The sequence below is a fragment of the Typopeltis vanoorti genome, chromosome 15, assembly GCF_054136105.1.
Source record: "Typopeltis vanoorti isolate ZY-2024b chromosome 15, IOZ_Tvanoo_1.0, whole genome shotgun sequence".
NCBI classification, from domain to species: domain Eukaryota; kingdom Metazoa; phylum Arthropoda; class Arachnida; order Uropygi; family Thelyphonidae; genus Typopeltis; species Typopeltis vanoorti.
Window position 1 is genome coordinate 89,285,359 of NC_143563.1, and position 25,542 is coordinate 89,310,900.

The 25,542-nt window shown below is 33.5% G+C and overlaps 1 protein-coding gene across 1 annotated transcript in view; it reads left to right on the forward strand.

The window, feature by feature from the left end:
- Window positions 1-24,346, forward strand: part of LOC150098962 (carnitine O-palmitoyltransferase 1, liver isoform-like) — a 231,157-nt gene extending 206,811 nt beyond the window's left edge. Inside the window, exons 11-13 of the mRNA XM_090405781.1 lie at window positions 6,142-6,281; window positions 14,553-14,752; window positions 24,181-24,346. Of these exons, the coding sequence (XP_090261907.1) occupies window positions 6,142-6,281; window positions 14,553-14,752; window positions 24,181-24,346 (506 nt within the window). The remainder of the gene's footprint in view (window positions 1-6,141; window positions 6,282-14,552; window positions 14,753-24,180) is intronic.
- Window positions 24,347-25,542: the final 1,196 nt, after the last annotated feature.

A 25,542-nucleotide genomic window follows, 5' to 3' on the forward strand; every position in this document is an offset into this window, starting at 1 on the left:
GTGACTCATTAGGCTGATCATTCTATAGTCATTACAAGTTTTCGCATTTACTTTTTTAGGTAGCATGATGAAGGTCGACTGTAAACAGTCTTGAGGGATTATGCCTGTATCGTAGATCTTATTAAATAGCTTTACTAATATGTTAATGTTGTCACCTTCTAATAACTTTACTATTTCTGCCGGTATCCTATCTGGTCCTAGGGCTTTACCATTTTTAGCTGAGTTTAATGCACATTCTACCTCTGATTTTAGAATGCATGGACCTTCCATATGTTCATAAGTATTTTCTGAGTTCTGTCTGTCATCAGTAAAGATTTCTTCTATATATTTCACCCATTCTTGTATTTTGTCATCCTTTTTGGATATAATTTCTCCCTTTTTGTTTCGAAGGATGCAGAATTGTTTTTTCTTATATATACCTGAGGTCTCTTTCATCTTTTTGTGTAGATTAAAATTGTCATGTTTTTCCTGTAGAATTTCTATTTCTTTACATTTTTCATTCATCCAGATTTCTTTTACTTTTTTGATCTTGTGTTTAATAATTTTCTGAACCTCTGTATATTTTGTTGGATTATGATTTTTATATGATCTGCATTGATCCATGAGAGAAAGAATTTCATCAGTCATCCAATCTTTCTTTTTTACTGCTCTATTAGGCATAAGGTATTGGTACATTTCTCTATGAAGACAGATTTCAATTTGTCCCACGATTCATCAACCCTCATGATGTCATCATTCTTGATAAGTGCTAGCTCTTGATTCAGATCTTGACTCAATTTGCTTCTTATCTCTGTGTTTTTTAATTTTCCCAAATCAAACCTATTTTGTTGATGTTTCTTAAGCATAGCTTTCAGTCTAAGTTGTAACTCTGCCACCAGTAGGTTATGATCAGAAGCAATATCTGCACTAGGATAGGTTTTTGTACTCTTTATAGAACTTCGAAATCGTTGATTAATTAGTAAGTAATCAGTTTGGTTTTTGACTATATTCCCATTATTATCCTGTGGTGATCTCCAAGTATACAATCGAGGTGTATACTTGGCGATCGAGGTGGTAGCTTAAACCATGTGTTTGTGATTATTAGCTCCTCTTCCTGGCAGAATTGAAAAAGACGGTCACCTCTCTCATTTCTTGTGCCCAGTCCATGTTCGCAAACTACATCTCCACTTCTACCTTTCCCAATTTTAGCATTGAAATCACCCATTACTATGTTAATATCATGCTTTTTTGTATTTTTCATTAGTTCTTTTAATTGATCATAAAATTCTTCAATCTCAGTATCACTCTTGTCAGCAGTAGGGGCATAGACTTGTATAAGATTAACATCTAGTGGTTGTCCTTTCAGTTTTAATAACATCATCCTATCTGAGTAAGGGATGAAGCTCAACAGTAACTTATTGATCTCTTTGTTTATTATTATTCCAACTCCGTTTTGATGGTTGTTTTCACAACTTCCAGAGTGATACATTGTCATCTCATTGACTTGAGTTTTGCTTGATCCTGGCCACCTAACTTCACTCATTCCTAAAATTCCAATTTCAAGTCTTTTCATTTCTTGGATAGCATTTCTTAGCTATCCAAGAAATGAAACCCATAGAACAAGTAAAACATTTCAGCTATTTAGGCATGATTTTTAGTGAAGATGGCAAATTAAATATAGAAATAGAAACAGGATGAGCAAAACAGGTATGGTAGGAAGTGAACTGAATAAATTTATATGGAATATAAATTTATTCAGTTAAATATAAATATATAAACTGAATAAGAGAGAAATTAGTCAAAACACTAAATTAGCTATATACAAGACAGTATTCAAACCATTTTAACTTGTGGATCTGAAACCTGGGTTAAGAATAAAATACTTGATCAAAGATTTGAGAATTCTGATATTAGAGTTCTCAAGAAAGTATAGTGGAGTGAATAGATGGCATCAGTGGCAGAATCGTATTAAAAATGAGGATATTAGGAAAGAACTTGCTATTGTTAGCATTCAGGAATGTGTTAGCAGAGGTAATCTCAGGTGGTATAGTCACTTAAACAGAATGGGAGAGGAAAGATTAACCAAACAAGTGTTCTTTGCCAGGTTGGCAGGAAAAAGATCCAGAGAAAGACCAAGATTAGATTGATTGGTACAGTAAAAAGTACCTTAAAAGAAAGAAATATAAGATCTGATAGTATTGTAGTCTTGACAGATAATAGATTAATTTGGAGGAAAATTATTGATTTTAAGTTAGTAATGGTGTAAATTTTTAATGTGGTACTATAATAATTATCCTGTACAACCCCGAGAGTATGTATATATCAAGAATTTGATGATGATGAAATTTTCACATTACAGCATCCTTATTATTGTTTTAGAAATATCAACTCAAAACTTTGCATATAGTTTAAATATTCTGTATTATTAAGTAATCTCAGTAATATATATATAAAAAAAAATCTGATAGTATATCATGTATTGATTTCCAGGGAAGCAAGAACCAACCGGTATGCAGTAAACACACAAAAACCCTATCTAATCTCATTCTCATGGCAGCAGTTAAATAAGATAAATTATTCTCTAGCCAAGCCAACTTCTACTTAACACATCATGAATCATGCAGCTAACTCATAACTTTCCACTATCTGATGATGAATGATTTCTCTGAAATGGCCAATACAATGTCATTCACAATGACCTCTCATTCATATTTCTTGCTTTTAAGTATTTTATTTCTTGCCTTTTTTTCCCCCTATAGTTATCATTCTTTTAATTCGTTTCATTTTTTATCATATGTTTCAATCCTTCCATGCACATTTTGATCTTTATCTTTCAAAATTTTTCTAATCACTATTAATTTTTGGCTCAGTTATAAACTCTGCACTTCATACTATAATCATCACTCTCTACCTCCAAGATAGCCGGGTATGTTCATATCTGCACTCTGTAATACATTCAATTAATAATAACTCATTTAGAAAATAAACTACAGTAATACCCCACTTTACAATGCTTCACTTTAAGAAGACCTCCTCATGCAGCATTTTTCAGTTATGACCAATGCCCATTTATACTATGCCATATTTGCTCGTGTGACAATTTTAGCAACATGATGCTGCCTTGAATCTAGTAATGCACAGTATTCATGAATCATTTTATTTGCAGTGTCATTGCTCATAACATTTCTCTCTGTTTTGGTGTTTTGCTGTGAATTATAAGCTGCGTATAACTATTATTTTTTTATTATTATTTTGTGACACCTTCAAGGAGTTCGAAGACTCATCAATAGATATATATATATATTGATGAGTCTTTATATATATATATATATATATATATATATATATATAAAGAATTCCTCCCATCACGACAAAAATTGAACTTATGCCTTTTCCAATTGAAGGGCGCAACATACTGTCGTTCTTCCAGTTGCACAACAGAGGCTATTTATTTTGTTTTATTTCATTTCATTATTGTTAATATTGGCAGATAAAATACAGATTTAGGATGCTGTTAATTCAGTAAAAAGAAAAAGAAGACACATAAAGCTATTGCATGCTACTATTAAAATTATTACATTTAGTGATGATAGGGTATCGTCTGCTGTTATTGTTCAAAAATAAAGTTCTTAGTGAAGTGAAAAGTGCTTTCTCAGTAAATGCGACAGTCTTATTACTGAAATGGGAAAACTGTTAATGGTGTAGATCGATGATCAAAGTGGTTGGTGTGTGTTTCCTTAAGACAAGCTATTCAGAATAACTTTTTTTCTTTGCACGTCTGACATGCTTTAAAATGTTATTAAACCACTACCTGCATCTACAAGTGGAGGGAAAAAGCTAATGATTCACTATATGCTGGCAGTCCGGAACCTAATTTGAGCGGAGTATGCCCAGTGGTGAGCTATAAGGGGATTGCGGGGGCTCGCCCAAGCCCTTTGTTAATTTTTTCTCAAATTTGCGAGCCCCTTGTTCTTCTTGTTTACTTCTTTATTTTTTTTAAAAAAAAAAGCATAATTTTTTGAAATATATTAAGCGACAAACTCATACGGTAACCTAACAAAGTGATTTTATTAAATAAAATATTATAGTCACTATTACCACCATTTTACAAATAAGAATTCACTTTTGGTAATTGCATATAAATAAATAGGAACTATAAAATAATGCTCCTTGATTGGTACTGTTGATTATCACTTGAAGTATAAAAACAGAAGAGAAATATAATGTACTTCAATATTATTGTGTTTAGATAATATTTATTTATTCTTTATAGATTGTTTGTCATAAAAACTTCTATCACAAACAAAAGAAATTTATTTTGTTTATAAAAAGTGTGGACTATTTCATATGTGCGATTATAAAAGATTTTATTCTTATTATATTTTGGTAGTTAAAAAATGTTTTTCTTATGTAAGATAAATTAACACAGATGATTGTGTGCAAATATTTCATGTTTGGATCATGAAATATTTGTTTAAAAATGATAGTCTTTATAGGTTGATTGTCCCCTCATACTTTTTGATTGGCATTTGTACACAAGCTGTATTAATAAAAGTTTTTGTGTGAAATACAGCTTTTTTTTTGCTCGACGATGTGAGCCCTTTGTTAAATTTTTCATAGCTCACCACTGGGTATGCCTGTATTAATATAGAGCTTATGATTGGTATTTTAAGGGCAACTTCATTCTTTTGAGCCTAGCTAGACATTCATTTTTCTTAAAAAAAAAAAAAAAAGACAATTTTGTGTACATTTTTCACCTGTAATAAGTAAGTAATAAGTTTAAGCCACAACCTAAAAATTTAAAACTGCTAATAAGAGTAATAATAAGAATAAAATTCTACTTTTTTCTCAAAAAAAACCCAAAAAATAACCCTCTTCTTTGGAATGTTTGTATGCTAAGAAAAATAAGTTCTTGTGTTCCTACAGCAATGTTTCATGTAATCAAATTTGAAATCAGAAATGATAACCATTCAGTCTTAGCAGGATAAAAATTAAATATCATATTTAAAAGAAAAGTGTGTCAAAGTTTTAAAATGAATCATAGTTTAGCAGGTTCTTGTTTAAAATGAATCATAGTTTTTAGCAGGTTCTTGTTATTTATATTATACGAATTGAATAGATCTGAAATTGCCATTTTTCTGGTCAGGATTTTTATGACTGCAGAAGTTCAGATAAAGCTATTCTCTAATGTATTCACATCTTAGTTGTTTCATCTTAATTAGCACTTTTTTTTGTGAGTGATCTTATAATGTGTTGTTTATAGCCACTCATTGACCATTGTTTTTATTTGTATATTTATGTATTAAGTCTATCAAGTGCATGTCATACTAATGTTCTGAGTTCCAGGCAGAAAAGACAGAATTTCAGTCTTGATTAGAGACTGAAACTGCTCTAGAGACCAAACATGGAAGTTTATCAAGCCACTTCAGGCCTCCGGTAACTGGGAAGGTTTCACATCGAGTGATAAAATTCATCTTCTTGCTGAAAATCAGCAATTAATTCATTTAAAATCATAAAAATAAAAACATTGAAAATAAAACGGTGAAATATTTCAGCTATTTCAGCAAAAATTTATTTTTGAATTGTAGAGAACCAAGACATTGTTCATGGATATGAAAGTTGGGTTAGAAATGAAATAGTTGATTAACTATTTCATTTCTATGGAACCATGGATGAGAGTTTTGAAAAAAAAAAAGAAAGCAAGGCAGAGGGTAATAAACAGATGGCAGTTACATCATATTAAAAATCAAGATATTGGGAAGGAACTTGACATTAATTGCATCTAAGATTATGTAAGCATAGCTAATAATGGTGGTATGGTCACTTAAACAGAAATGGAGAAGAAAGTTAGCAGATCAGGTGTTTAATTCTAGGATGGCAGAAAATAGATCAAGAGAATGATCAAGATCTAGAGACATCAGAAGTGCCATAGAAGACTGAAATATAACATCTGATAACATCAGAATACTGATAAATTACAGACTAAGCATGTATTATCATAGTATCCTGTACACTCTTTGAAATTTTTTTTTTCAGAGACTGTCATTTGGTAGGTAGAGACATAAAGTTCACTGTTAGTTAGTAGTTAGTTTTTTTAAGGTATATTAGTAAGAGATAATTAAACTATTTTAACAAAACTTGTTTTTAAATCTTTTTATGCAGATTCTTTGTCTTCAGAGGAAAAATGTATTGCAGCTTTAACAACGTTAGACCGTTCATCTTGGGCTAATATTAGAAAGCAGTTCATGTCATCAGGTGTTAATAGGGAGAGCTTAAATTTAATAGAGAGATCTATATTTTTTGTAAGAAACTTTTTCCTTCCTATTCTAAAAAAGATGCATCATTGATTGAATTAAATATGTAAAAACTTGTTAATTGTAATACATCAAAATGAAGAGACTTTCAGAAATGTAAAGCAGAAATTACTTTATATACTGATTTTTTTTTTATATAAGTGCTTTATACATTTCTAATTGATGCAAATATCCTAAATAAATATCCTAGGTTTTCTCATACTTTACTGCTTGTCATCCTCAGGGACAAGGATCTATAGAATTCGAAGTTCCAGTAGACTTTTGTTGTTGTCCTGCTGGCATTCACATGTTGCATTGTAGCCACATGTTGGTGGTGAAGCTGTATTTCTTCAATTTCTTCATTTGCTTGTAGGCCTAATGTGGATGACCAGACCAAGCTTGAATTTAAGCTATCATTACTTTTCAATTATCATTCTTTTCACTAGAACAATTTTAAAGGGGAAATAAATTTCATATTTCTAATTATTGCAGAAAGGAGTGATTTGTTGTTTTAAGAATACTAATTGCACCAAATTTTTCTTAAAATTCACATGATATCACAAGAAAAGAATGAGTAAAATTTATTAAAAGCTATATATTTTGATCTGAAAATTACAGATCATCATCAGTAGCACTAGATAATAGAATACAAGATAGAACTAAAACAATGAACAAATTTAAAAGTCTTCAACTTGTTTTACAGACAAGTTGAAGGAACTGCAATGGGAAGACCACTCTGTCTCTCTTGCTCTCGCCAACATCTATTTGAAACATTTAGATGCATCCTATTCTCATCCATACACATTCAGCCTTCATTTTGGGTACATTACATAGACAACGTTTTTTGCTATCTGGCTCCACAACAAAGAAATTACCTTTTCAACTAACATGAATAATTTACGTCCACGAATTAATTTCGCTATGGAAACAGGAAAAGAAAACTAATTATCTTTACCAGATATCCTACCCTACTGGTGCAGTCTTTATAGACCTGACAGCTGCATATGACACTGTATGGAGGAACGGCATGATCCACAAGCTTCTTAAAATACTGAAATGTAAAAAAAATGACCCCTCTGATCGATGCTGTTAATAGAACACTACAGGTAGTTATAGATGATATGAGAAAGCCAAGAATACTTAACAGTTGGCTCCCACAAGGGTCAGTTCTGGCCCCTCTTCTATTCAATTTGTATATTTCTGACCTTCCAAGGACAACGACTAGAAAATTCACATATGCTGATGATCTATGCATCACATCCCAACACCAGAACCTCCATATTATAAAGCACATACTAACTAACAATAACTAGTGACTTAGAGGAGCTAAACCACTTCTTTGAGAAGTGGTTTAGCTCCTCTAAGTCACTAGAACGCTCTCCTTTAATAGACATCTCTCCAATTTTGCTGCTAAACTCAGGACTAGAAATAATATACTGCATAAACTTTCCAGAACAACATGAGGGACTTGTACTCCACATTAAGGACATCTGCTTTGGGCCTTGTTTTCTCAACTGCTGACTACTGCTCAGCTGTTTGGCTGAACAGTGCACACATTAAACCAATCTGCCCCCTTAGTTTGACTATAAATACTGAAATATTGAGGTACAAAAGTTTTGCAGTGGCTGTTTTACAATTTTACATTGCATAATTCAGAAGGCTTGGTCACAAGATTGAATTCCAGATGATTGGAACAGAGCTCTCTTAGTACCCATTTATAAAAAAGAGAAAGAAAACTGAATGTTAGAATTGCAGAGGTACTTCCTTACTGAGTGTTCATGATTAGATTTATTCAAGTATATTTGAGAAACAGCAAAGAAATATTGTGGAAAGGAACCTTTGAACAAGCTGGATTCTGGTCAAATAATGATTGTCAGGATCAGATTTTCACTTTAAGACAAATAGTTGAGAAATCTTTGGAAATAACAAGGATTTGTGTTTAAGTTTTGTTGATCTGGTAAAGGCATATGACAATGTGCCAAAAAGAAAGCTCTTCAAAATACTACAGTTATATGGCATAAATAGGACCTTATATCTAGCAGTACAGTCTCTATTTAAGCTATAAGTCAGTAGTTAGAATTGAAGGAAGTACAGGAAGATGGTTTGATGTTAAATCAAGTGTGTGACAAGGGGGTGTACCCTAACTCCACTGTTATTCATTATCTGTATGGATCACATTATAAAGGAAAGTGGTATTAAATCTGATATCAAATTGGCAGTGTTAATCTTAGTTATTTTCTTTTTGCAGATGATGTTATACTTCTGAATAAATCCAGTACAAGTCTGCAAGATTCCCTGACTAAATTGAATAACTGTTGTAATAGCTTTGGTATGAAAATCAGCAATAAAAATACAAAAGGCAGAAACATTGAAAAACTTCAACTATATATCCTGAATGGGTGCAGTTGCTGTACAAGTCCTATAGGGCAAGTAAAATATTTCAGCAATTTAGGTACAATATTTAGTGAAGATGGTAAATTAAATATAGAAATAGAAAACAGAATTAGTAAAGCTGGTATGGTAGGAAGTCAGCAGAATAAATTTATATGGAATAAGAAAGAAATTGGTCAGAACTAAATTAGCTATATACAAGACAGTGTTCAAACCAATTTTACTTAAGGAACTGAGAGCTGAGTTAGAAAAAAAACACTTGATCAAAGACTAGAGACCTCTGATATGAGAGTTTCAAGAAAGATAGTGGAGTGAACAGATGGCATCAAGTGCAATATCACATTAAAAATCAGTATATTAGGATAGAACTTGCCATTGTTGGCATTTAGGAATGTGTTAGCAAAGCTAATCTTAGTGGTATGGTGACTTAAACAGAATGGGAGAGAGGAAAGAATAGCAAAAGAACTGTTCTTTGCCAGGTTGACAGAAAAAAAGACCCAGAGGAAGATGAAGATGTAGATGGATTAATACAGTAAAAAGTTCCTTAGACGACAAATATATGATCTGATAATGTAGTCTTGACAGGTAACAGATTGATTTGGAGGAAAATTGTAGATAGGAAGTTAGTAATGATATAAATTTTTCATGTGGTTCTATCTTAATTATCTTGTACCCCCCCCCCCCCCCCCAAGGATAGCTATCAGGAATTTGATGATGAACATTTAGAAGTAAATCTGCTCTGAATCCAAAACTCTCTTTCTCTCTCTCTCTGGGTGTATTATTATTGTACTGACTTTGCTATCTAGAGAAAAAAATACTTGGCAAGAACTTCCTGCAGAAAATTAATGACTCGCATTCCAGAATCAAATTCCTCCTTGATACTAGAAAAAAATGGGGTCCACGGGGTCCAAGTCATGCGTCATGTGGCATCCAAGATATGTGAAGTGTTCCACATTTTCCAGTTGAAATCTGTCTATTGTAACTCCGTCCAGTAACTCCTGTTGTCCGAACATCATTGTTTTAGTTTTTTCAAAGTTGACATTTAGTCCATATCTTTTTCCTTCTGTGTATAGTGTTTGCAATGTCTGTTCCAGCCTTGCTGCGTCTTCTTCAATCACGACGATGTCATCTGCAAAGCAGAGGTAGTTTATTCTCATGCCATTTATTGAAATGCCTCCACCTTCTTTAATCTTATCTAGTGTTCTTCCCAGATGTGTGATGAAGATGATTGGTGATATTGGGTCCCCTTGTCTTGTGCCTTGAATTTGTGGCAAACCAATCTCCAGTCTCACCTGCTATTCTAATTTTTGCTTGTGTTGGCTGTTTATATCTTTCAGCAGGCGGATCAATTTATTGTCCACACCATAGGATTCCAAGACAGCCCATGTTATGTTTTGGTCAATATTATCAAATGCGTTTTGGAAGTCCACGAAACAGCAATATATCTTTTTGTTCTTTCTTTGAGCTTTCTCTGCTATTAGTCTTAGTACGAGTATTTGTTGCACTTCAATCTTGTCGAAATCCGGCTCGCTCATCCGGAAGATGTTCCTCCATATGCCCCTTCAGGCGTTCTGTTAGTATTTTCATCAGCACTTTGCCAAGATGACTCATTAATGCAATAGTTCTCTTCATCTACTGAAGAGATAATGCCCACTGTAAAATCTCACATGATTAACATTGTATCATGTTCACTTTTTCAAGTTGTTAACTAGAATGAAAAATATAAATGATATTGTCATTGTTTACCAAAATACTAAATTTCTTGTATGTAATGACTTTATGAAAAATATCTTGTATATATTAGATTTGTCATAAAAGTTTTGTGTTAATCAAACTGCATAGCATGAGTTGTGACATCAGCATATTCCTATGTTAACATGACTCTGTGATGGGAATCTTGAGATACATGCATTAGTACTACATGCAGGACTTGATATAAAAGCTCTCACATCAGGAAGGAGGGTGCCTTGTGGCTTTTAGCCTTTTTTTTTCCCTTGGTCCACTGCCATGTGACAACCTACAGTTGGTTGCCCGAGCATCTTGAGTGAAGAGGTCAGCACAGTTCATCACTGGGAGACTGGCAGAGAAAGCAATCATCACAGGGCCAAGGTCGCCACATTGCTTATGAATGGAATTTGGAGGATAAAGAATATCAACGATAAAGAAAAAGGTTGGAAAGAAAGAACAAGTATACAGCCAGAAGAACAGGAACATTACCATGTAGACAAAGAAATCGAGTTGAAAGAATGAAATATGTGGAACTGTACTCGTAAGTACTTAAAAGGGTATGTAAATACTTCTGGACAATTCACATTATGTGACTTTGTTCCATATTTGATTGTGCTAATGTAAATATTCATGATGTATTTGAATAAGTATTGTCGTGACGTTCTATTTTCATGTTATGTTCTAAATCCGCCATCTTGGTTCAAGTCACTCTTATCAATATAACAACTAATTGCAAATTGATCACCGATCCAAAAAGTAGGGAAATTTATAATTATACTGCACCACCCTCTTTTTAGATTAGTCTATATAAAATAGTAGGATCAATTTTTAATTAAGCTAGCAGTCTCCTCATTTATTTAGGCCGAATTATTTACTATTCCACTTGGGGTTCCTGCAAGATTCGAATATTTATGAACGGCGCAATAAAAAGGAATTCAGGCAAACACAATATTTAGATTAACAAAATAAAACATTTAATATATGATATATATAACAAATACAAGAATTCTGCTTTAAAATGAAACAATACAATCAACTTAATACATTTTGCTAAGTCACTCATGCCAATTCAATGTTCTAAACTTTCACACAATTCACAGTTTCAAAATCACAAGCTTTCTTAACTCAAGTTAATAAAACGAAACTTCTTATTTAATCAGTCTCCACATATCTATCAGCTGTACTTAATGTTTAAAATTCACAGGAAGCACTAATCAAGGTAGACGATATTCCAAGCAATCTTATTCCGGACTTTGAACTTCGAAGATATGTTAATGTTAGAACAAACAAACAAGTATGACTACTCTTACCCGATACAATCTTCAATACATCAATTAATTGTGAGCACACCTATAATTTAACTTATTTACGTTAGCGGAACACATTTATAAAAATTCTCCAACGATTTAACTGAACTACTGTTAATCGCGCTTCACTACTCTAAAAAAAAAGCACATCAATAAGGCATTGATAATTCTCCTTGTTTACTTTTCTCAAACTAGTTAATTTCAATATAATTCTTCTCAGGGCAACATAGAATTAAGACGTAATCCTAGACTAACTAGAACTAATCAGAATTTTCCATTGAATGTCCAGTTCTTTATTTATCCGGTTACGGCATTAATTTTCCTTTACAACACAGCTGACTTCACTTGCAGCTAAGTATATGATTCACTATGTTTTGGCTCACTTCTAAACACTATTCTCATGAATTTCTGCCCTAGAGAACTTATAATTTTCTTCCACTTCCTTTGCTTGTATCCTACCTTCCTTCCCGCTCCGCAAAAACTTCCTCTCTTCTCTCTAATTAAAAATCTTCTATTATTTTTCTTCTCCTTTCAGTCCGAAGGTCACGCTCTCTTCGACTCGTGCTTGTTTATTTCATGCGTCTCCATGACAACAAATGAACGCAAACATTTCGCTAATGTAATACAATGCTCTACTACTACTACATGAGTGATTAAATAACGTTAAATTTTCACAAATAAGAATAAACAGAATATTTGAGCTACTTAATCAGCTTTTTCATTACGTATAGAATTAATTATAATAATACTTTTCGTTAAATCATATATATTTTAGTTATCATAAATTCTGCACATATTATTGCTTAATAAATTAATAGTAGGTTAAGTTTAGAATAAATATTTAAATAGTAATCCTAAATTAAGGAATAATAAATAATTTTTATACAAATCATGATTAATACATAATAAGCAATGTTAAATGTGAATGAAAAAAAATAAATTACACAATGTAGTTTCATTCACAATTTAACAGTATCTATTGTGAGTAAGCAAACTGCTGTATGTAGTGAATGTAAGCTATTGTTAAACGAGCTCACACTTGGCAAGTTAAAATGTTAGATGAATAGGAATAACTAGTAATAAGCATTAAGTTATATATAGGTTATAAGATAGAAATGTTAGTATTGTAGGAGAACTAAGGCTAAGATAGAATCACATGAAATTAGTTATTATTATTATTATTATTATTATTAATAACGTGACACCTCCAAGGAGTCCAAAGACTCACCAAGGAAGGTCACCTACTCTGCAAACTCTCCGTCTACACCAACACCATCAACCAAGTGTCTCAAGTGAAGAGGTCAGCACAGTTTGTGACCTGGGAGACTGGCAGAGAAGGCAATCATCAAACTGCCGAGGTCACCACGTTGCTTATGAATGAAATTTGGAGAATAAAGTAGTATTTTTTGTCTGTAAATTGCATGTGTTCTGAAGGCCAATTTTTCTGTATGTGGGATGAAAAACCCATGTTCATATATATGTTGAACATTGTCAATAGATTTCTTTGCTAATTAGTTTGTGAACAACACATTGAGGCTTATTGTCAATGCACTGAAATCAGAACTACGAACCTGCATGTATCTGACAAATGTGGGGCAAGATATTTATAATATGCTAAGTTATAAGTTTAAGCCATGACTGAATCAAAATTTAAGGGTCAGACGTATAGGGGAAATATATCTACTTTGTTTTCATTTAAGATTCTTACAGTTTCACACTCAAAGGATAATTTAATTGGTGCAGTCGTAAAACAAATAAATTTGTTAAATTACAGAGTGAGCAAAAAAATTATGTTTAGATTCCATGCTTGGATCAAAAAATTGGTTTACTTTCTCCCAGTTTCTTTCAAGCATGTAACATGAGTAATGTTTTTAGAATTACATTAGAATGATGGAGATATGCAACATTTCTTTTCGGGGTTAACAGCTTTAAAATAGTTATTCTGCAGACTGGCCATTGATGGTACTATGCCGAATCTAGGTCATTTCAGCTTGTGAATAATCTTCTCATATATATACATGCATATGTATATATGTAGCTAGTAAAGAATCCATTATTGTATATTCCAAGTCCTTCCCAATATCAATCCAAAATGACAACCATGAACTGAACGGGATTTGAAGGGGGAACCCACGGGATTTTAAGGGGGATAAATTAACTGCGGAAAGGATACAGAGGTGGATAACAGGGATGTCTTCAGGACTGTACAGTGTTGGTTGTGAGGATTGGCTGAAGGGGTGTGGACTGTGGAGTTCCTTATGGATGGAGGAAAGAGAAGTGATATGATTGAGACATTTGAACTGTTGGGAGATGGTTGCAGGGTTGATGCTGGAGAGTTCTTCCGCTTGGTGAAATGGCAGGGGAGGGGGGGGTGATGACAGGAGGAGATCCTTGGAGGTTATGAAGGGAAGCTGCGAGCAGGAGGATGGTGTTGAACCGTGGGATGCATTGCTTGATGAGGGCGAGAGCGATCGGTGAGTTTAGGATGTGGTGTGATAGACTTCATGTTTCCTAGGAGGGACCTCCTGCTATGAGTCTCTTGATTCCATGGAGGCCTGAATAATAATAATAATAATAATGAAAAGACAATCAGAGAAGAACAATTACTGCATGCAGATAAAGGCAAACCTCTCAAAACTGTCCATATTCACAAATATATCTGGGTGGAGGAACTGCTTTTGTTTTTATGTATTCAGTGGACATTTTAAAGAAAAAAATAAAATACCAATGCTCATAGTGTTATCTGTAATAAGAGTAATTTTTATTCACTTTATTAATCAGTAACAGCATTTGCATTTGAAAATTGGTATTTGCATTCTACTCATGGAATACTTCTTTTTTTTTTTTTTTCCAGTTAGCATTGTTGGATCAAAAGCCAAAGAATTTAACTGAAAGAGGAAAGTTTCTTTTGCATGGCGATGGAAAAACTATATGGTTTGACAAATCTTTAAATATTATAATATTTGGTAATGCAATGGCAGGAATAAATTGTGAGCATACAGTTGCTGATGGACCAACAGTTGCTCATATGTGGGAGGCTTCTCTGACTAAAGAGTAAGTCTTCAAAGCATTAATAATTCATAATTTATAAAAAATTGTTCTATCAGATACATAATAACAGTTTAATTATTACAAACTACACATAAGTCCACAGTAATAACTTGAATTAATAAATAGGGTAGATATTTCTTACTAAAACTAATAGTACATCTTCAGTGTTACAAACAGATAGGAATAGAATACAAGTAACGAACATTCGGTGGATCACCTATTAAAACACAATGTTGTCGCGAGCTAGGAAATGAAAGAAATTAATAAATAATTAATATTTAAGATAATTAGTTTTTTAATGATTACATAAAATAAAAGTCTCCCAGATCTTCGAGAGAGAGAGAGAGAGAGGCAATCGTTTTGATTTAAATTTGGTCGGTGTAAAAAAGCTTCACAACTTTCTTTAAAGAGGCGTTCATATTTGAACCTGCATCTATGAAGGAGAATAGCTTTATTCCACCGGATATTATGGATAGTGGTAATACTGTGTTGTGCTAGACCAGACTTCGGAGGTTTGTTATAATCAATATAATATTGATGTTCTTTAATTCTATTTTCCACAGAATGGCCAGTTTGTTCAAAATAAGAAACATCGCATTCACAAGGAATTTTGTACGCCAGCCAAAGACAGATGACAGTTTATCTTTTGTAGAAGGCAATAAGGAAGAAATTTTGTTGATAGGAATATAAGTGGGAATCAATTGGTACTTTTTTAAAATTCTACTTATAGGTTCTGAGATTCCTGGAATGTAGGGGATTGGAACTCTGCGAACTGTTGAAGAAACCTTAGGTATTGGAACATAAGATTCAATTATCTGTTGGATTTGATTAGGGTGGTAATTATTAGATACCATTAACTTTTTAATGATGGCAAGTTCTTGTTGTAAGATTTCTGGAGAAGAGCAAACTTTATGTGCCCTATTAATTAGAGATTTAAGAATGCCAAATTTTTGAGATGTATGGTGAGCAGACTTTTTATGAATGTATCTGCCAGTAAATGTGGGCTTTCGAAAGATGCTTGTAGATAAGGTACCAGAAGAAGTTCGAGTAAGCAGGATGTCCAAAAATGATGAAGTACCAGAATTTTCCTTTTCCATGGTGGGGTTGCTGTTAATGATGAGTCTCCTCATCCTGATGATTAATGATGAGTGAGAAGTGCAAAAACGCACTTTTCACTAAGATCTTGAATTAAGAATCAGACAAACTGTTATTCCAGTAGCAACAGAAGCCAAGTTCTTGTGACTCATCTTTTAGAGAAAACACATTCCTTGCACACATTTGTCAACTAAGAGGAAAGTGTATAAGAGCATTGAACCTCTTTCACACTGTCCTCTACTGGATAGGACATAGATTGACCTGCATTGCTTCTTCTTTATCATGTGCTTATATGTTCAAAGTTGGATTATAGTCTCAAGTCAATGGTTCTGCAAGGCAGAATAGCCTGCATTGTTTGAAAACCCATTTATAATCAGCTTATACAGATAGCTCATGGTTCCTTTTGCACATTGCTTACTCAAAGTTTTTATGTTGAAGCAAATGAACCACCTCTATCATTTAGACAGAAACAGTTGTCTCTTAATTATGTCCTAAAGATAGTCTCTTCTAGAGCATCGTATGTGGATTAGTTTCTTTTTTCTGCACATTGGGAAGCTCAATATCACCTGCATCAGACTGCTATAAGTCCTTTTTGTATGCATATTATAGAGATATTTTGCAAGCTGTTGGCATGAATGTTGACAACATTACCTGCACCAAAAATAACACTATTCTTAGATGGCATGTTTGCTCTCCATCCTTCAACCTCTCACTTTGTCAACTACAGAATACTCGTACTCCATCATCTGTCTAATTGTAAGTATTTAATGCATATAGAGCTGCCTACTGAAATTCCTTGCCCAGCTGTACTGATGGTTCAAAGTCAGAGATCTCTGTTAGCTGTGCTGTTGTGTTTCCTGACATTACTATGTCCAACCAGATCCCATCTGATTGCAATAATTATACAGCAGTTTCATGCCATTCAGCTTGCACTTGTGCCTATAAAAGAAAACCTCTACTAAAAGTGTAATTTATACAGACTCATTGAGTTCTTTACATTCTCTCCCCTCTCCTGTGTACTATCCATGTCTGGTGCTATGTCAGGTGTTACACCTGTTGTACAAAATGAAGACCCTTAATTTTGATGTTCTGTTGTGCTAAATTGGCTCATACGTTTTTTGACATACTGTTTGACAGTACTATATACAGATTACATGCAGTTTATAAGATGAAATTAATTGTCCAATAGCAGTCATCATGGCAAGAAGCACTGACAAATATATTACATGATATTAAGCCTGAAATTAAGCATTGACATGATTTCGATGTTGACTAGTTTTCTAGTCAACATCGAAACAGAAGAGAATGTAGGTTAGTCATCTTACACATTCTTATTTACTAAGGGATAATGACCCACCTTTGTGTTAAAAATGCAACATGCATCTTACCATTTGTCATATTCTGGTGGAGTGCCAGCACTCCACACGAGAGAGAGAGAATGAAAATTTCACCTATCCAGCCAAGCTACATACACTCAAACATATGTTTCAGATTTGGACAAATTGCATGATATTTTTTACTTTTTACAAAGAATTAATTTATACAAACACATTTGATTATAAGTTTTATTTATATGATTCTTTATATTTTATTTATACATATTTTATTATTTAGTAGTTTATCTCTTTCTGATTATTTATTAATACCTTGAGTACTGCTGCCACCTTTTCTATGACACATTATGATCTTTGCTGTTCTTGCACCAGTACACCATAAGCCAACCAACATGCAAACTTGTATTGAATTTATTCAGGAGTATAACATCATTTGCATAAAGCAAAGACCTAAGTTTGATATCCCTGATTCTAAAATTAGCTTTAATAAGCGACTTTCTTTTATAATGTGATCCATATAAATGATTAATTAACTTGTAGACAGTATGTACCTTTGTCATATACTTGATTTACATCCAAACCATCTTCCTGCTTCTTTCATTTCTAACTTCTGACTATGTAATACTTGATGTAATATTTTACACCATATAATTGTAGCATTTTGAAGTGATTTCTCTTATTGTATACTTTTTCCAGATATGCAAAACTAAGTATGGATTCTTTTTATATTCCCACAGTTTGTCAACTGTTTTAAAGTGACGTAAAAATCTGATCCTGACAACTCTATTTGGCCTAAACCCAGCTTTTCTTTTCCACCTTTTTCTTAAGCATTTTTTTTCCTGTCTCTTCTCAAGTAGCAGGATGAGAAAACAAGTGGAATATGAATGAAAACATATAAGTAGGAAGTGTAGTAGGTTTGAAACATCGCAAAGTTTTCAAAGATGGTGTTGATTGGGAGGATGAATGTCGAGCAAGAGTAGGTAGCTTGCAGATGGAGATACATGTGCTGAACATAGTGGAACATATCAGGAACAAGTTGGGAAGCATGAAAAAAGAGATTAGGAGACTGAAAATAACTAATGCAAAGTGAATCAGAATAGTAGAGAGAGAGAGAGAGAGGGAGAGAGTTATGGGAATGATAGAAGGGGAGAGAAAATAAAGCAGAACCCATGAAAGAAAGAGAATGAGAGAAAGGCTAGACAGCACAGGAACCAGGGATGAATAGATGACAGAACGGCAGGTAAGTGGGGGGACATGGAAAGAAAGTGTTAGAGAGAGAGAGCATGAGGGTGAGCAAGAAAGAAACTGAGTGGTAAGAGGTGTGATGTATGGTGCTCTCGATGATCCATGGTATACTAGATAGAATGCAAGATTAATGTTTTCCTGCAGGAACAATAGATAGTGTGACTATGGCAATTAAGCGAGGTGATAGGATGGATGAGATTATTGTGATGGTGGTCACAATTGACTTGAGAGGCAGTGTGAATCAGGTGGCAAGAGATTTGAGGTTGATGCTTGAGTTTGTGTGGAAGGACTGAGAGAGAGGGAAGATAGTGAGTTGCCCAGGTATGCAGTGCTATGGAGAAGAGCCTGTGTGCAAGAGATGGTGGAAGGATGTAAGCATCTGGAAAGAATATTGTTCTCTGAACAAATCAGTGTGTCAATGCAAGGAAACTAGAATTATCAGGTTGGATGGTAGCAGGAGTGACTTCTTGTGGGAATAGTGGCTTGGGAAAGGGGGGGGGATACATTGTGTAATGCTGAATCCAGTGGAGTCTGGAGGAGATAATGATAGGCATAGAAACAGTGACAATTCCTTGATTCTTTATAGTTATGCCAGGAGTATCCGAAATAAAGGAGATGAATTAGTGTCATTGATAGCATCAGCCTGTCCAAGATTATTGGGATCTCTGAGACATAGTTGGTAGAAGATGATATACTGACAGGAATAGAAGTTTCAGGGAATAACATTTTTCAGGGGTGGTAGAGTACTGCTTATGGTAAGTGATGGGTTACATCCTCTCAGAGGATTTGGAGGGCAGTGGCACTAATCATTGTGAAAGCATATGATCTGAGGTAGAGGTCAGCCAGACCATATATTTAGTGGGGTGTTGCTATAAGGAACTACCCCAATCTAATTTCTAAGACTATAGTCTTAGAAATTAGATTGGTGTAGTTCCATGGATTCAGGTATTGTAAGGGCAAGATATCATCAGTGCTTGGGAAATTGTAAAGGAATATTTATTAGCTCCAATAAAGTAAGTTGTATACACAAGTAAAGAAGAGCGTATAGAGGGTGAAGAACAGGAGATGTTTAGGCAGTCAAGCTTGGCAAGTGCAAAAAAAAAAAATAATTGTTACTGGAGATTTTAATTACAGCAGTATAAATTGGGAAAAGAAAACTGCATGTAGTGGTAAGGGAATGGTATTTCTGGAATTCTTGAGGAAAAATGTCTTAGGCAATATGTAGTAGAAGGAACAGAAGGTTCAAGAGTTTCAAATTTGGTCATAGCATCAGAAGATTTCATTATAACTGAAATAGCCCCCCCTCTCCCCTGGTTGGGTAATGGAAAACGAAAAGACATGCTGGAGTATTAGAGAGAAAGAAATGTATGTGGAATTATAAGACAGGTGATTGTAATAGTCTTAGAAATTAGATTAGGGGTAGTTCCATGGATGGAGGTATTGGAAGGGCAAGATATCATCAGTGCTTGGGAAATTGTGAAGGAATATTTATTAGCACCAATAGTAAGTTGTATACATGAATAAAGAAGAGAACACAATTTAGTCCAAAGTTGATGACAAATAATATCAAACAGGAACTGCTGGTAAAAAAAAAAGGTTATGGAAAAAATATAAGGAGAGGGATTGAGAGCAGATGCATGAAGAATATAAGACTCTGCCCAGGAAAGTGACTATTATGGTAAGAAAGGCAACACTGGGATATGAGAAGAGATTGGCCCCAAAATCCAAAGAAAATCCTAATGAATTCTTTCATTATGTGGCCAGTAGGAGGAGAAATGATGGTGAAAGAATGACTTTGTTGGATAAAAATGGGAATAGAGTTACTGATTCAAAGGAAATAGTGTAGTTGTTTGATGACCACTATTGGGTTATTTCATCCTAGAGAAATAGGTTTTAATACTAGAGGGATAGCATAAGTTTGAGATTTAGATGTGCAGGATGAGAGTGTTTCAAATACTGAGTACTCTGGATGTCAATAAAGCAATGGGACTAGATGGGATTTTGCCAGTGGTTTTAAGAGAATGTGCTAAAGAACTGACAGCTCCATTGACCTGTTTTACTTAAAGTCTGGCCACTGGATAGGGTGTGCCCAAAGAGTGGAAGGAGGGTAATAGTGCCATTGTATAAAAGTGGTAGCAAACTGGAAGTCTCCAACTATAGACTAGTTTGTATTTCATCAATAGTTGTTAAGATTTTGGAGAAATTAATGAGGGATCGTTTACAGCTTTTGAGCATAAGAGTGTAATGTTATCTGTGAGAGTCTGCATGGATTTGTTAAGGGGCACTCTTGTATTAGTAATATAATTACCTTTTACAATAAAGTTAAAAGAGTGGTTGAAAAGGGAAAGGCATATTCTGCCATTTTTTGGGGGGGATTTTACAAAGGCATTTGACAGGGTACCAGGATTTGCAATTGGCTATTTATAGGTATGAGAAAGTTGTGTATGATAGATCAGTATCAAGGAAGCAGAAGGTTACAAGTGGGGTTCCACAGGGCTCAATACTGGAACCTGTATTGTTTTATTTTTATATCAATGAAAATGTCAATGGATTTTGGGGAGAGGGGCAATATTCAGTTGTTTGCAGATGATGGGAGGTTGAGAAGGGTTATTAGTAATAGTACAAATGTGGATGCCCTGGAAGCGGATTTTAATAAACTGGAGAGATGAGCAAATGAATGGTGGTTTCAGTTTAATTCAGCTAAATGTAAAGTTTGGGATGTGTCAATGGGAAGTTGCATACTCTATTGGAAGACCTATACTGGAGAAATGGGGGAGGCAAGGGATCTGGGCATGATGATTGATAGAAACTGAAAATTCAAGGAACATATTGGTTTTTTTTTTATGTTACTTTTAAAATCAAGAAAAGAGTATTTTTATAGCAGTTTTTTCTCCATTTCAAACATCTTCAATACTCCAGAATATTTTGGATATTTTTCCCATATTCTTATTCAATTCTTCCCATGACTTTTGTTTAGCCACTTTTACACATGGCTTAGGTCTCTTACTGTTTCATGATATCTGTTACTTACTTGCTAGGAACTTTTCTGTCAAAGTTCCTAGCTCCAAATAACTATATAAAAAAAAAAAAAACAGCAGTTTATTCCAGTTAGTATTTTCATGTTGGCTCTCTTCATTATAAACACTAAAAACTTGGATTTATATATGCCATGACTAGCCTCGTTGGCCGAGTGGTTAGCATATCTGCTCTCCAGCCAAAAGGCTGTGGGTTCAAATCCCACTGTGAGCATGGATATTTGTAATTGTCTGTGAAAATACTAGTGGTGGTGGGTGGTAGATGGCATTGGTGTAGTTGGTGGAGACAGAGTTGTAGAGCAGGTGCCCTCCCTCGAGTCTTTGGACTTCCGGGAGGTGTCACTTAATAATAATAATAATAATAATAATAATATACTTCAAGCGTATGGGGGTCCCATTGATTATTTAATAGGATTGTAGTAATACAAAGATGTCATTCCTATGCATCAGCATTTACTAACTGTGGTTAAGACAAGAGAATGATGGCATGGGCAAAATATTAACTTGCTTGAAGAGTCCTAGCACCAAGACAAAATACCAAATATGATGATCTGTTAAGAGGATCATACAAGGGATATAACAATATACAGGAAAGTTCTGTCTTTATATGGTATATATACACACACACACCTTAAGGCTGGTATAAAACATATAAAGACAGAACTTTATATCTTCTTGTACACACTCCAGATTAATTCTATTATGGAAAGATTTTGACATATAGTTCATACTGCATGTAGAAGCCTATAATTAATGTATTATAAACTGATTGAATCAAACTGTTACTGTGACTGAAATTGGTGGTAGTGCTTTAGTGTTTCCTTTTTTTTTTGATAAAAAAAAAAAGTCGTTATGAAAAAATATCCCTAAAACTGTTATGTATGTATCAGAATTGTAAGGGTCTTTTGTTTCTTTCTGATTAGCATACACATATGCATGCACACACACACTCACACAGTAATCTCTCGTACATTACATAGTAATCCTTCTACCGTGCACAATTATTTGAATAATTGAAAGTTTACAGTGTGTGGGGGGGATAGTATATTCATAGATTGATGCAACTGAACATGACACTATCCCTGACACTTCCTGACTTTCTACTTTTGGAGATATCAAAAAAAAAAAGTCACAGCTTATATAAACAGACCAGGGACTTTAGATAATTTGAAAGAAAACATAAGTTATGCAACCAGAACCATCAGCTTAGCCAAGCAACTGATGTCCAAAATCACTGCACACCAAGAAAGAGTCAGCATTGTAAACTATCTTCATTGCAGCTGATATAAGTATTCAACATCTGTGATTACACAATATGTATATGAAGATGAGCAGGATAAAAACCTTTGTTTATGCTCCTTTCACTATAAAATTGTTGCAAGTGCTTATATTTGCAGTATGTAAGCACTTGCAACAATTTTATAGTAAAGGAGAATAAGCAAAGGTCTTTATCCTGCTCATTTTCATACCTGATACCTCCTGACTTTCTACTTTTGGGGATATCAAAAAAAGTTTCATCATGATTTAATATTATCATGATGAAACCAGCTTCTCTGATTTCTTGTTCATTTACTGTCATTGAATTGAAGGTTAATGATTGCCTCTCACAGTTGTATGAAAAATGTATAAAAAACTCAGTTCTGATCTCATGAATACAAATTTTCTGTGAATGTAGTAATGTTTCTTTGAAGATACAAGATACTGGACATACAAGGATTTGTATGTCCAGTATCCATTATTTGTGATTGGTATTGTACCCTTGTCATATGAAACCATACTTTGTGAGACTAGAACAAATCCACCAAATCTTGTCATCCTCTTCGATAATGGAAGTCATTCACTTGCAGAAAAAACATTCAAGTGGCATGATTTCCTGCTAATAATAAATTTGACCAATAAATCATTGTTTTGTTAATTATTTTCAACCAAAAAACTAATGTAATAAAAAATAACTAACACCGGGTTTATAGGTCGTAATAATTATTTAATAAAACATACTAGTTTCTGTTTTACTTATATGTTTGTGTAATGATTCCTTCATATGCGGTGTTTTTAGTTATGTAATGATTCATATTTAATGCTTGTTGTATATTTGTGTTCATCCTAACCCAGATAAAGCCACTAGCTTAAGTGGCAAAACTAGAAGGTTTTATTAAATAATTATTATGACCTATTAACTCAGTGTTAGTTATTTTTTATTAAATTATTGTTTTGTAACAGTTAAAATTTTAGATTGTATGGTAAAATATTTCATGGTAACTCCTTTAAATCATTTTCTCCCAAAATTGGTCTACCAGCACAAGCTTCATCACAAATGGTTCCTGTAGATCTAGTTTATGAGTAATTTCTTTTAATTGCTAAAACAAATAAAAGAATGATTGATAAATGATATCTTTGCTGATAGGACTTCTTCAGCAGCTGCTTACCACTCCTAAAGTAATACTTGACTGTTGTTACTCTTTCGTAACTACTATTGTATATGTAAAGAGTTTTGTCTAATAGTGCTAGAAAGAATATGAAAAATAGGTTGCTTTTAAATAAGCAGTGACTAACGCACAGTAGTCACATCTATATAGAGAAAATAAAAAATACTTGTTCACTTTAATTATTTTATGTATGTTCTTGTATATATACATATGTATATAAATTATAAATTTTCTCTTTAGGCATTTGTAATGAGATAAATTATGCTTAGTACTGAATTTAAAAAAAAAAATTTCAGGGTCCTTGAAAAAGTTTATGATGAGAAAGGAATTAGCATGCCACCTAGTAAAACTTTCAAACAGAGAAAGGTGAAACTTCCTCAAAGGCTTGTGTGGGATGTTGGATCAGAATTTGCTATCAAAATTCAGAATGCCATGGAGTATGCAAAAAAAGTAAGCCTTTAATGTAGTGAAATTAACATAAAATGTATAAATAAGTTACTTTAATTGTTCATATTTGTGCTTACAACTCCTAGTGAAATAAAAATTTTATGACATAACTGTGGTACTATTGCATTAAATTTGTATATAAAATCAGTGATTAGGGTTCTGTTTATTTACAAATTGTAGAATTTATTTTGACAGATTGGTCTAAATTTCATAAATTCTTAATTATCTTTATAATAATAATTGGTATGCAGAGTTTCTCCAAAAAGTGAATATTATAAATGTGCATATGTGTCAAACCAAATTTTCGACAGTTAATTTGCTCAGAGTGTTGTGCACAGGTATATCCACATATTCCATCCGATTTTAATTTATAGATGTCAAAATGGCAAGAGTTCAACAAAATAAAGCGTTTAGTTTAGTGTATTGTAGTTACAGTGATTATACCCTGTAGTAGACCAGAGAAATAGTTTATTATAACACAGGGTTCAATTTAGTGAATTAAAAAAAAAAAAATTCCCCTTTCCTGTATTCTGAGGAAGGGGGCAATCCCAAGATGATATTGGAATTGAATTTTAGAACTTATTTCACACTAAGCTTCAGTGCAATTGTTGGAATTCATTGTTTCTCACATAAATGTGAGAAATGTGAGCTGGCCTGGTTGGCCGAGTGGTTAACGTATTTGCTCTCCAGCCAAAAGGCTGTGGGTTCGAATCCCACCGTGGGCATGCATGTTTGCGATTGTCTGTGAAAGTACTAGTGGTGGTAGTAGTTGGCAGTAGATGGCGTTGGTGTTAGATGATGAAGGTTGGTGGAGTAGTGTAGAGTAGATAATAATAATAATAATAATAAATAACTGCGATTCATGTTTGAAGAATCTAAAGCATGAATGAAAACTGAAGTTTGGAACTAACATAACTTCAATATAGTGCATATGAAAGTAATAGTGAAATATTAAAGAAAAGCACAAATAACTAATGTAATTTTGGATAAAGCTCACGTTAAAATCTAAAATTCCAGTATAAAAGTACCATAGATGAAACTTAGAGTAGTTAAATTTTTTTTTTTTTTTTAATTTAAAACAAACTGAAATGAAAGCTAGAGAGTTTATATTCCCATAGCTTGTAGCATTCATAATTATAAAATTAATACTTTTTTTTTTCACATGGTTTATTGCCAGTATTAATTTCATAATTATAAAATAAAAGCTGCTC